The 13,454-nt window shown below is 47.7% G+C and overlaps 1 protein-coding gene across 9 annotated transcripts in view; it reads right to left on the bottom strand.

Annotated features, from left to right (window-relative positions):
- The window catches only part of NLRP3 (NLR family pyrin domain containing 3), a 49,742-nt gene that overhangs the window by 14,868 nt on the left and 21,420 nt on the right, over positions 1 to 13,454 (bottom strand). For 8 of the 9 annotated variants that reach the window (XR_009551510.1, XM_060197427.1, XM_060197435.1 and 5 more), the window contains 4 exons: positions 7,758 to 7,818; positions 5,917 to 6,306; positions 2,748 to 2,861; positions 787 to 2,527 (listed from right to left, as the gene is read on the bottom strand). Coding sequence is in view for 8 of the 9 variants with exons in the window: in XM_060197427.1 (XP_060053410.1) it covers positions 787 to 2,527; positions 2,748 to 2,861; positions 5,917 to 6,193 (2,132 nt within the window). In the remaining variant the exon portion in view is untranslated. Of the gene's footprint in view, positions 1 to 786; positions 2,528 to 2,747; positions 2,862 to 5,916; positions 6,307 to 7,757; positions 7,819 to 9,446; positions 9,687 to 13,454 lie in introns of those variants that run through there. The other variant, XM_060197434.1, reaches the window with a different exon arrangement.

Here is a 13,454-nt window from a genome sequence, read left to right as displayed (position 1 = left end):
AATAAATATGAATAAATGAAAGAAAGAGGGAGACAAGGGATCAAGCAGTGGTGTGCCTGAGAGAACACACATGTTACCATGCACAAGGACTCAGGTTCAAGTCCTGGTTGCCACCTGCAAGGGGCAAACTTCTTAAATAATCAAGAATCCTGCAAGTATCTCTGTTTCTCTTTGTCTCTCTTTCTCTCCCTCTCTCTCTCTCTCTTTGAAAAAAAAAAATGACTGCTAGGAGCAGTAGAGTCATCATGCAGGCACAGAAACCCAGCAATAACCCTTGTGGCCAAAAAGTGTGGGGCAAGGGCCCAGGTAGTGGTGCACACTTGGCTGAGAACACACATTACAGTGTGTTACAAAGACCTAGGCTGAGAACACACATTACAGGGCACAAAGACCCAGGTTCAAGAATGATAACGCAGTGCTGCAGGTGTTCTTCTCCCCGCTCCCCCCTCACAATCTCTGTTTCTATCCAAAAGAAGTTTTACAAAGAAAGAGAGAAGGAGAGACAACACAGTGCTGAAGCTTCCTCCAGTGTGACAGGGGTCAAGCTCAAACCAGGGTCTTGTACATGGCAAAGTAGTAATAATATTTTGCCAGCCTTTAGGTCGCCCTTTTCTCTCCCCCATTACACCTAACTTTCCTCCATTAGTCCATCTGTGCTCATGAAGGAAGCTGGTGGCAGTGTCACTGACTGAAGACCGTGACTAAAGTCACATGAAGAAGAGGGGATGAGGGACCAGGTGCAGAGGAGAGCAGTCCTGCCACCTGCCAGAAGCCCAGCCTCCTTACCGAGGACAACAGGCCATGTTCAGGTTCACACCAGCATGTCGGGTGTCCTCCTCCTCTTCCTCTTCCTCCTTGGGTGAGCTGTGGAGCAGCCTCAGGGACAGCGACCCCACGCTGCGGCAGTTCTCGATACAGAAAGAGGAGACGACATGGTCCATCCTGGTGGCGAGGTGGACCTCCACTCTGGGGAAGTAGCTCATGGCCTCCTGCACAAAGTCCTCCTCCTGCATCTCGTATAGGCAGTAGAACAGCTCCAGCTGGCTGGGCTGTGTCTGCAGCTTCTTGGCCTTGGCCTTGACTTGGATCCACTGGAGCAGCTCTGCCCGGATCTGCTGGGAGAGCCTGCAGCTCAGCTTCTTTTCCAGGTAGCAGGCTCTCTCCTGGTTTAGGAGGCCAAAGAGGAAACGGACCACAAAGATCAGATAGCCCTTCTCGAACTTGCCATAGTTCTCAAGAAGGACAGTCACATCTCGGCTGGGCAGCTCCGGGCAGCTGGGGGACCGGGGCCCAGAGAACCCTTCCTCCTCCTCCTCCAGCAAGTAGTACATGGCGGCAAAGAACTCCTGGAATGTCATGTGAATGAAGCTGTAGAGCTTCTCGCAGTCCACCTCCTTCTGGAACAGGTTCATCCTCAGGAAAGAGGACACGTCCGCCCTCTGCAGCCCGTGATGCCTGAGGTCACACTCCTCAAACAGGATCTTCTGGTTCCAGATGCCATCGGCGGCCAGGGAGCAGAGGCCCCGGATGGTGGCGGACACCTGGCTGGGCCGGCGGGTCTGCAGCAGGCTGGACAGAAAGAAGGTGTACACAGCCGTGGTGGTCTTGGACGTCTGCTCCAGGCTCTTGCCGCTGTCCATCTGCTGCTTGAGGCCAGTGCACACGATCCAGCACACCAGGGGGATGAAGCACATGGTGAACAGGACCTCGTTCTCCTGCGTCAGCGTGAAGGCCTCCCGAGCCTGGTGCTCATCTGAGAAATACTTGAAGAAGTATTCCTTCCTCTTAGCCTCGGAGAAGCCCAGGATCTCCACATGCCGGGGCCGGTCCAACAGGTGCTGTAGCTTCTCCAGGGCCACCGGCCTGGTGGTGATAAGCAGGGAGGCCGAGGGCAAAAGCCGCTTGCGGATGAGGCTGCTTAGGAGGATGTCGCCCCGCTCCACCTTCTGCCAGTCGGTGCACAGCGCCTCCGTGCGCTCGTCAAAAGCTCCCTGCAGCTCATCGAAGCCATCCATGAGGAAGAGGAGCCTGGAAGGCTTGCTCACAATCTTGCCCACGGGCGGGTGGGGGTCGGGGCAGCAGCTGACGATGAGGTCCCCCAGGCTCCGCCGGGCCCCGAGGCTCACCTCCCGGCAGTGGATGTAGAACAGGTAGTCGAACCTGTCCTGGTACAGCTCTCCCGACGCCCAGTCCAGCATGATCTTCCTGGCCAGCATGGTCTTCCCGATGCCCGCCGTGCCCTGGAACACCACTGTGTGCACAGGCTCTGTGTGCTGGTCGTCGGGCTCGAACAGCAGCTCCACGTTGGTGGAGCTCAGAAACTCGGGGCTGTCCAGGGTCTTGGCACAGTCCCTGCCGATGGTCAGCAGCTCGTGCTCCCGCTCCTGCTGGCTCCGGTGCTCCTGGATGAGGCGCAACCTGGTGTAGCGCTTGTTGAGGTTCACACTCTCTCCCAGGCGGGCGTTCCGGTCCTTGATGCACTGGAACCGGCTCCGGATGTGTTTTCGGTACTTCTTGCAGTAATCCGCTGCAGAGACAAAGCCAGGCTTCAGGACCAGCCCTCACACGGCCAGCAACAAGGTTGGGGGTGAGGTAAGTGAGGGACAGGCAGATAGCATCACAGGGCAGGAACATGCCAGGTGGCCAAGTCTCCCAGCGCCCTGCCCACAAGGCTTACCCTGAACCTGGTCTCTAAACCCAACTTAAGCAACAACACCACCACCACAACCACCACCACCCCGGCTCACATTTTTTTTTTTTGCAAGAGGAGATTCTGGAAAGGTATCCCAGCAAGCCCTTCCACTCTTCCTCAAGACTCTCTTCCCGTTCTTCCACAGAGGACTCTGAAACTTGTGCATTACCTGGAAAGAAAAGGAGAAAAGGTATTAGAAGCCAGGATTCCTAGCAACTGATAGACTGAACTCCAATACCCACCACCCAGCAGAGATCAGAGAGCAGACATCAGAAAATCAAGATGCTCAGAATTGTGGAGAAAGATATGCAGTCAAATATTTGGTTAGATGTGCTCTGGTTCTCTCTCCCTCTCTCTATCAGATAAATAAGTAAATAATTAAGTCTTTTTGTAAAAAAATAATTAGGGGCCAGGCAGTGGTGCACTTGGTAAAGCAGACATGGATCCAAGTTCAAGCCCCTGGTCCCCACCTTCAGGGGGAAGGCTTCACACGTGGTACAGCAGTACTTTTAGGTGTCTCTCTTTCTCTCTCCATCTCTATTCCCCCATCCTTCTCAATTTGTCTGTCTCTCTCCAGTAAATAAATAAATAAATAAATAACCCAGTGGTCCAGGAGGTAGTGCAGTGGATAAAGCATTGGGTTCTCAACCATGAGGTCCCAAGTTCGATCCCCGGCAGCATATGTACCAGAGTGATGTCTGGTTCTTTCTCTCCTCCTATCTCTCTCATGAATTAATAAATAAATTCTTAGAAAAGGGAGTCAGGCGGTAGCGCAGCGGGTTAAGCACACATAGTGCAAAGCGCAAGGACCTGTTAGGATCCCAGTTCAAGCCCCCGGCTCCCCACCTGCAGGGGAGTAACTTCACAGGCAGTGAAGCAGGTCTGCAGGCATCTCTCTTCCTCTCTATCTCCCCTTCTCTCTCAATTTCTCTCTGTCTCTATCCAATAACAAATAAGAAAATGTTTTTTAAAATTTCTTAGAAAAATAAATAAATAATCCAGAAGGATGAACCTTACCCCCCAGCATGACTGCAGAGACTACAGTCTTCTGCCACTCCAGAGCCCAGGAAACGCTTTTCTGCAGAAACCAGAGAGCTCTGTGGGGTGAGTATCCTGGCTCTCATACCCTGGGAAGCAGACTAGACCTCACTGTCCCTGCAGAAGATGGGAGCCACTGCATGGAATCTGAGGAAGGTCCAGGCAAAGGAGAGATTTAGACCAAATGTAGCTGAGTACAGAAGGGGGTTTTACAGGATAGGAGAAGCAAACCTTCATGTCCCCACAACCCCAAAGAGGAAGAATGAAAAAAAATAAAGTGAGGCCATAACAATAAAAACAAATTATCAAAAAGCAAACAGACTCTGATGCACCAAAGGACACCCTCAGCAGACTGAAAAGGCAGCTCACACAGTGGGAGAAAATGTGTGCAGATCATATATCTGAGGAGTTGAGATTCTGAACAGCTAAAGAAGTTCTCCATGGTAACAGCAACAGAAAATTAAAACTAGGGAGAAGACTTTATAAACATTTTCAGTGAAGGCAGAATAATTATGCAAAAAAAGGCTTTCATGCCTGAGATTCTGAGGTTCCAGGTTCATTCCCCAACATCATCATGAGCCAGAACAGAACACTCTCTGGCAAATAATAATAATAATTTTCTCAAAAAATAAGCAAATGGGCAACAAGTAATATCATTAGTCATTAGGAAAATACAAATCAAAACCACAATTAAAGGGGCCAGGTGGTGGCACACCTGTTTAAGCACTCACATAACAGTGCACAAGGAGCTGGGTTCAAGCCCCTGGTCTCCACCTGCAGAGGGAAAGCTTCACAAGTGGTGAAGCAGTGCTGCAGGTGTCTCTCTGTCTCTCACCCTCTCTATCCCTCCTTTCCCTCTCGATTTCTGACTGTCTCTATCTAGCCATTAAATGATAAAGATAATTTTTAAAATTTAAATAATAATAAAATAAAATAACATAATTTACTCATTATCATGACTACTGCAGAAAATAAGAGACTCAGTGGAACTCAGCCAGTAGAACACACATACTACCAAGAACAAGGACCCAGATTCAAGCTCCTAGCCCCCATTTGGGGGGAGGGCTTCATGAATAGTGGAGCATTGATACAGATGTCTCTCCTCTGTCTTTCTCTCCCTATCTCTCTATGTCTCTAAAAGTCTATTAAAAAATGGCCACCAGAAACAATGGGATTATACAGACACTGAGCTTTGGTGATAACCCTCATGGCAAAAAGAAAAAAAAAACATAAAATAAGTTTTTTTTTTGTTGAAGAGATTGAGAATCAAGATCCTGAAACTATAAGCAGCAATACAGAAGCCACTATAGGAAACATGAAGGTAAATATATATATATATATATATATATTTACTACCTAACCCAGTAATTTCACTTCTGGGCAAGTACCCAGAAGAATTGAAAACAGGATCTCGAAGGAATTCTTATACCCATAACAACTTTAGTCACAGTAGTCTAAAGATAGAAGCAATCCAAATGCCCACTGACTGATGAGTGAATAAAAAAAAAAAAAAACATACAGCCATGCATCACTCCAGAATGTTTCAGTCAGTGCCAAAGAGAATATACAAAGGCAGTGTCAACAGATTCTCTATCAAGTAGGCAAGATGAACAGAAGTCTCAGTCATCCAGGTCATGCCTGAGATTCTGTTCAGTCCCCAACACCACCATAAGCCAGAACAGAGCACTCTCTGGTAAATAATAATGATAATAATAATAATACATAGTGATAAAATTGCCTAGCAGTGCATGTCTCAGGAGTTCTCCCCAGCACTGACATATGACTCTATGTACAAAGAGATACTATGCAGTCTTAAGGGAAGGAATAGAACCCTGTGATATGAAACCACATGGACAAAACTCAGGGACATTTTCTGAGTTAAAGAAGTCAGTCACAGAAAAACAAGTGTTGTATGGTTCCTCTTAGAGCAATGAGAATCACACCATCAGGAGGAAGTGGCTGCCAACCAAGGGCTTTGGAGAGGAGGGAAGGAGAAGAATTATTTAAGTTTAGTTTCACAAGGTGAAAAAAGAAGAAAAAAAAAAAGAGTTCTGGAAATTGCTTGTTCAGTAGATGAGTGGGCTTAGGGCTTAATATCGCCGAGCTGTCTGACAATGGTTAAGAGACTCAGTGTTACTGTGTAAGTGCATGTGTGGTTGCATGTGTGCCATCATCCCTGCACTCACCCCAGTCTGGCCTATCACTCATAGCTTTCTCATGTAGGTCTCTCCTATTGATGGCATGAAAGATACACAGGGCCATGTCCCAGGCATTCTGCTCTCCGTTGAAGTCGATCATCAGAGTGGCTATGTCCATGTGGTTCGCTTTCTCTGTCTTAGCCCGAGGCAGCGGGCAGCAGCCCTTCTCTGGAGGATAATCTTCCAAATGCATCTTGAACTTCTTAAAGTCTATGTCCCCCAGGTCCTCCAGGTAGCGGGTCAGCTTGCAGCGGACGCTCTCCATGGCTGCCTGCCACCCTGCTCAGGAGCTGTGGGTAAAGGTTCTCACCGGGAAGGTGGACAGTCAGGTCAGGACACACACTTGGATTCACGCCTCTAAGGAGGTGCACTGGAAACCTATATAGTGTCGTATTACAATGTTATTTCATGTAGAGAATGTTTTGATTTTAAAAATTGGGGTCAGGGGGTCAAGTGGTGGCACAGAGGGTTAAGAGCACGTGCTGCAAAGCGCAGGGACAGATGTAAGGATCCCAGTTCAAGCCCTGGCTCCCCACCTGCAGGGAGGTCGCTTCAAAGTGGTGAGGCAGGTGTAAAGGTGTCAATCTTTCTCTCTCCCTCTCTGTCTTTCCTTCCTCTTTCAGTTCCTCTCTGTCCTGTCCAACAAATGACAACAGCAATGGCAATAATAATAACAACAACAAGGGCAACAAAATGGGAAAAATGGCCTCCAGGAGCAGTGTATTCATAATGCAGGCACCAAGCTCCAGCTTGGTGGAGGCAAAAAAAAAAAAAAATTGGGGTCTGAGAGGGTAAGATACACATGCCAATATGCTTTGGGCCCTGGGTTCATTTGCTAGTTGAGTATCACATAGGAAGACCACAGACAGCACCATGGAGGGTGGCAAGGTGTTATGGTGTCTCTCCTCTCTCTTCTCTCTTTCAAAAAATATAAGGAGAATAAAAGTCAGGCTGATGCAAAAATGCTGGACTTACAAGATGAGGTCCTGAGTTCAATTTCCAACATCACATATGCCAGAGTGATGCTCTAATCTTCACCCCTTTTTTCTCTCTCATGAAATAAATAGAATAAATCTTTAAAAGGGGGGGCTGGAAAGCCCACCCAGAGTATCACACATGAAATGAACAATCTCCTTCATTTAGCAGAATCACAACAAATTTAAAAAAAAAAAGTGGGGGAGATAACATAATGGTTATACAAACAGACTCTAATGCCTGAGGCTCCAAGGTCCCAGGTTCTATCCTCCACACCACCAGAAGCCAGAGCTACTCAGCACAGTGGTAAATAAATAAATAAGTTTAAGTTTTAAAAAATTACTTTAATAGGGCTGGCAAAATATCTCACTTGGATAGTGGGCTACTTTGCCAAATGCACAACCTAGGTTTGAGCCTGGTCTTCACCTCATTAAATGAAACTGGTGATGTGTTTTCTTTCACTCTTTCTCTGCTTCAAAGGAAGAAAAGAAAAAAAAACTTTTTCAACATAATAAAATAAACCAGGGCCAGAGGAATAGCTCACTGGATAGGGCACCTGCCCTGCTATATGCACAGTTTGGACTTAAGGCCCACAAGCAAATACTCTGATAAGGTGGTGTCTCCCTCTTTATCTCTGTCTCTATCTGAATTAGAATGAACAAAGAAACATAAAGCCAGCCTGGGAGAGGTGAAATCACCCCTGCAAAAAAAAAAAAAAAGAAAAGAAAGAAAGAAAAATAACCCTCCGTCAAAGATGAGAAAACCCAGAAGACTGAAAAAGAAAAAGAAAAAAAACTGTCACCCAGTTGAGAAAGTCACCAGCTACAGTTATATAAAGTGGATGAGATGCTTACCAGAAAGTATTCCCGTTGGTTGGATCCCCCAGAGTGTCCTGAGCCATGGAAGGTAGATTTCCTGTGGGGAGAAATTGCATGAGCCCACAGCAGCAGGAAGCCCTCACAGCATGAAGCCCTCTGGATAAAGCAGAGAGCTTGGTCCTATGGCTTCTGCTCTGTGGGCTTGGTCACACTCAAATACTCTCCCTTCACTGCCCATTGGCTGTTTCCTCAGCTGTAAAATAAAAAATAAAAAATAAAATAAAATAACTGGGAAGATGATGTTAAAGTTCCTTCCACTCAAAAGGCTCCTCTGGTTCCTTGTTTCAGTTTTGACCCAAGGAAGGGTTTTCAGGGGTGGAAGGGGGTGGCCAGGAAGGAGTGACTGGTAGTAAAGACAGGATCAGGCAGAAGAAGGGAGCATGAAGGGAGGGCATCCACACTGCCTGCCCACCCCCAAGGACCCATAAAGTTAAATGAGGGGCTTGGGAGATAGCTTAATGGTTCTGCAAAAGACTTTCATGCTTGAGGCTCTGAGGTTCCAGATTCAATCCCCTGCACCACCATAAAGCCAGAGCTCTATTTTTCTCTCTGTATCTCCCCCTTTCATTTCTGAATCCCCATCCTAGGTACAAGCAGTGGGGTAAACACACACACACACACACACACACACACACACACACACACCTTCATCACAACAGTTAACACTTAGAATCCATAATCTCCTGGCTTACAGCCCAGCTGACCTTTCTCCTGTCAGAGCCACAGGAAGCTGGGGTTAGGTCTATGCTGCCCCCCAGTTTGAGGAAGCAAGAGATTGTGCCTGAGAGAACAAGCTGCCCTCCAGCTTCACAGTCAGCAAAGGCCATATGAGGGTGAAGACCCGATGGTTTACTGTTGAACTCACAGCCCTGTCATGGCCTGAGTTGGTGTGACCCTGTCTCTCAGCGAGGTGGCACCGTCTGACAAGACCAAAGTGACCCAGTGGTGCTGAGTGGCAGTTCCCACACTGACTGGCCAAGCCCACCTTTCATTAGCGTGTCCCTAGTCCACCTCTCCTACCCTGACTGCAGCTCCACAGTGGCAGAAGCAGCTTCCAGATCTTTCCTTCTGCAATTTCCAGAGGTGAATAGTGGACACATTGACTTTGCTTCTGGTTGTGCCCCTGACCCTGCCCTTGAGCCTTTCACCACTGAATCAGCTCAAAGCCTTGAACCATGGGGGATATGGGTGTTCCCTGCATGGTGGGTGGCTCTCTGTGGGTGTGGGTGAAGTGTGAGAACAGGGCTGATGCTACAGAAGCCAGCTCCTCCTGTCTCCATCCCTGCCTCTGATGCCTCAAAGACCCCAAAAAATGTGTCCTTTTACACATGGAGGAGTCTCCAGAGGCCTATCCCATCTTGCCTTCTCTAGGGACCTCACTCCATCTGTCTCTCTATCGTCAGCAGGACCCCCCCCCCTCTGTTCCTCTACCCCGATTCTTGTTTCTTATCCTTCACCTTTCCTCCCACCCTCTGGTACAGCACCCTGACCTGGCCCCCACCCCTATGTGCACTTGTGGAGTCTTGATAATGGTGAATGTAGCGGAATATTCCAGAATATTCTTGTGAAAGCCTAAGCTAGTAGTGCTGTAGGAAGAAACCACTGGCTCTGTCAGTGAACATTCCCCTCTCCAGACCTCCCCAGGCTCAGCAGAGCTGGACTCACCCAGATGCAGCTTCAGGAATGGCCTGAAGAGAAATTGGGAGAATTTATAGTGGCCACAATGAACACGGCAGGCAGGAAGGATGTGGTCTGGGCCCAGCACGGAGTGAACAGCCTTGCATCACAGCAGGGCAGAGCTTACGGGTTACTCACAGCACTGGAGTTTCCAGCCCTGACAGCAGCTGTGGAAGCCAGGCCTGACTGCAGTGACAGCCAGGGACACTGAGCTGGGGAGTGGGACATGCACTCTCCATGGCAGTGTGACAATGTCCCACTAGGGAGAAGGGAGGAGCAGGGTAGGGTTCTGTGAGAGCAGAGCCACACCCAAGCACCTGCCCCTTCTGTCTCCCACCACAGAACGGAGTTCCAACCACCTGCTGCTGTTCAGAGGGCTGCTGTGCCTCCCAGCAGACAGAAATAGACAACACCGAGGCTAACTCTGAGCTGTGTCTTCCACCCCCTCCAGAGCACCCTCGGGTTCCTGAGTCCCTCAACATTCTGTTCCACAGGTAAGTGAGACCATGCTGTGTCTTCTGTCCCTGGACAGCTGCATGCCTTCCAGACTCTTCCCCATTGTCTTATTGTCACCAATGGCAAAATCTTTCTCTTTCTTTTTACTTTTCCTTTCTTTTTCTTTCCTCCACCAGGGTTCTCACTGGAGCTCATTGCCTACACAACAAATTCCAACAGCTTCCCGTCGTCTTTTTTTTTTTTTTAATAGTGACAGAAACCAAAAGGGGAGGGAGAGGGAGGGAAAGCGACACCTGCAGCACTGCTTCACCACACATGAAGCTTCCCTGCATGCAAGTGGGAACCAGGGACTTGAAATCAGGTTCTTGCACATCATAATGTATGCAATCTACCAGGTACACCACCACCCAACCCTCAGGATCCTTTTTTTTTTTTTCTTTTGTAGCCCAGTTATATCACCATGTGCACCAAAACTACAGCTTATCCATCCTCACCTGGGCTCCATGACTGCCTGCTGATTCCCAGGCTTCAGTTAGCCTGGTTGCAGATGGTTCTTGCTTTAAGGGTTCTGGAGGGTAGGGGTACAGGCTCACTGGTCCTGCTGCTGCAGGCTGGGTGGCTCCTTTGTCCTATTGCTGGGCTGTGTTTGTTTTGTTTTGTTTTTGTTTTTATCACTTTTATTGGAGAGTTAATGGTTTACAGTGCGGTTGTTGACACATGGGTACAATGTCTCATCTCCCTGTGAAAGTTCTCTGCAAAACACTCTCACTCACAGCCTAGCTTCTTCTCCATCATCATATAACAGGACCCCAAGGTTCTCTTCACCTCCTGGCTCCCTCTCCTTCCCCAGAATCCATTGCTTTGGTGCATATCTTATTTATTACACATGAGATTTTCACATGGGACAGAAAGGGAGAGGCCAGAGCACCACTATAGTACAGGTGGTGCCAAGGATCAAACCCGTAACAGTTTAACCATTTCCCCAGCCACGGTACTGGTAGATTGGATGTCTATAAAAACCTCCCAGAGTTCTCATGTTTGATGTAGGAAATCTTATGGCCAAGTCTCTTCCTCCTCCTCTTTCACCTCTTCTGTCTCTCTCTCTTTCTCTCTCTCCCTCTCTTTTTTTTTTTTTTTTTTTTTTTTTTACAAAAGCATAATTCAGCTCTGGCTTTTGGTGGTGCTAGGACTTTAACCTGGAACCTTTGGTGTTTGAGGAACATTTCTTTGCATAACCATTATGTTACTATCTTCCCAGCACAACCAAGTTTTCTGAGAAGCACCACCTTGTGTCTGAGTCCAGGCACCACCACCACCTTTCTGCCTGTCATAGAGGAGGAAGTTGAAGGAACAGAAGGACTAAGTTGATAGTCAGGTCATAAGAGCCATTCCCGGGAGCAGTCTTGGAAAAGTACCCACAGAAGGGTGTTTGGTTGCCCTGCGAGAGGATAAAGCAGCAGTTTCTAAGGAGCCAGGGCTTCTGTGTGGGCCCTGTGGTTCAGACATCTGGGACCTCACACATCTCCTTCTTTCCACACCTTGTCAACTGTCTCACCACAGCATCCTCCCCACCATCTGTCCTGCACCCTTTTCTGGAAAGGTCAGTGCCCCAGCCCCCTCAGCCCATTACACCTTACACTGATCCTACACATACACACACACACACACACACACACACACACACTCACCTAGCATAGTCTTTTTTATTTTTTTTAATTATTTATTTCTTTATTCCCTTTTGTTGCCCTTTTTGTTTTATTGTTGTAGTTACTATTATTGTTGTTATTGCTGTTGTTGTTGGATAGGACAGAGAGAAATGGAGAGAGGAGGAGGAAGACAGAGAGGGGGAGAGAAAGATAGATACCTGCAGACCTGCTTCACTGCCTATGAAGCAACTCCCCTACAGGTGGGGAGGTGGGGGCTCGAACTGGGATCCTTGCAGGTCTTTGCGCTTTGCACCACCTGCACTTAACCCGCTGCGATACCACCCAACTCCCCCTTGTCTTTTTTAATTCCCTCATCGTTTGGGCATGTGGAGGAGGGCTGGATGCCACTTGCACCCACAACCAGTAGAAAGTGGCAGAAGCAAAGTGAGGGGTCCCCACCCTAGTTTAGCAATGAGTTCCCCTGAAGACCAGGCTGGTGCAGTTGAGTGCTGGGTTTGCTCAGGGTCTGGGCAGGTGTTGGGGAGTGGGCAAGGGAGAGGCATGGACACATCAATCCAAGAGGGGTTGGGTGGTTCAGCTCAAGATTTGGCTGGAGCCAGCTTCCAGAAAGGGGAAGTGCTTGGAATGTGGGCAGGGGAAGCATGTGACAGCAGCTCCAGGCCACTTCCAGTTTTTTGTTTTTTGTTTTTTTTTTTGGGGGGTGAGGGGGAAGGTGGGGGCGGGGGTGTATGATGGTAGGCAATGTTTGAGAATCCCAGAGCATTACAAAAAGAAGAAATGACACAGGACGGTTGTGACACTGTGCCTCCATTTACAGAAAACTCAAAGTCCAGAGCCAGAATATTTTTATTTCTTTGTGCACAAAGAAGTAGCAATAGATCACCCTGGCAGGTGGCATGGTGGATAAAGCATTGAACTCTCAAGCCGTGAGGTCTTGAGTTTGATCCCCGGCATTGCATATGTCAGAGTGATGCTCTGGTTCTCTCTTTTTTTTTCCTCTCTCTCTAATTCATAAATTAGTAAGTAAATGTAAAAAAAAAAAGTGATGGAAATATTTATTTCCAAACTTCAGATATTCTTCAAAACTTCAAATTAAATTTCTTTCTTTCTTCTTATGTTTTATTCATTTTAATAAAAGAAAGATGCATGGGGGAAAAAATAGAGAGAGAGAGATACCAGAGCACTGCTCAGAGATTGAACCTGGGGCTTCAGGCTTGCAAATTTAGTGTTTAACCACCAAGCTATCTTGCTGCCTTCATTTTTTTTAATCACATTTTTTTGTTTTTGTTTGTTTTTATTTTATTTTTACTTATTGATTTATTTATTTTTACCAGAGCACTGCTCAACTCTGGTTTATGGTGATGCAGGGGATTGAACCTGGGATTTCAGAGGCTCAGGCATGAGAGTCTCTTTGCATAACCACTATGTTATCTACCCCCGCCCCAACTGCCCTCATTTTTCTTTTTTCAATTTTAATTAAAAGCATGATAATCTCACCCTGGGACTCTTCACGAGCCTGGATGTATTATACCATTAGGAGTTTAAGCAACGGTAGTTAAAGTAAAGCAATTCTGACACTTGCCAGGCAGATGAGGAAGAGCTCAGCCTGGGCTGCTGAGAAGGAGGCTGTGCTGGGCTGAGTTCCTCCCACAGCAGTGTGATGGAGACAGACAGCCGCCAAGAGCAGGGTCAGTGGGTGGGAAACTCCCAAGAGGAGACAGGGGCAAAGAAGGGGGATTTTTGCTAATTCAATGGCTCAGGATTCTACAGATGTTTTGAAGAATGAGTCTAGGGAAAGGCTTCAGAGTGCGGTAAAAGGGTAGCTGAAGGGGACAGGGTGGTGGTGCACCTGGTAAAGCGCACATGTTACAAT

The sequence above is a fragment of the Erinaceus europaeus genome, chromosome 9 (genome assembly GCF_950295315.1).
Source record: "Erinaceus europaeus chromosome 9, mEriEur2.1, whole genome shotgun sequence".
NCBI classification, from domain to species: domain Eukaryota; kingdom Metazoa; phylum Chordata; class Mammalia; order Eulipotyphla; family Erinaceidae; genus Erinaceus; species Erinaceus europaeus.
This window is presented reverse-complemented; position numbering and strand designations above follow the sequence as displayed.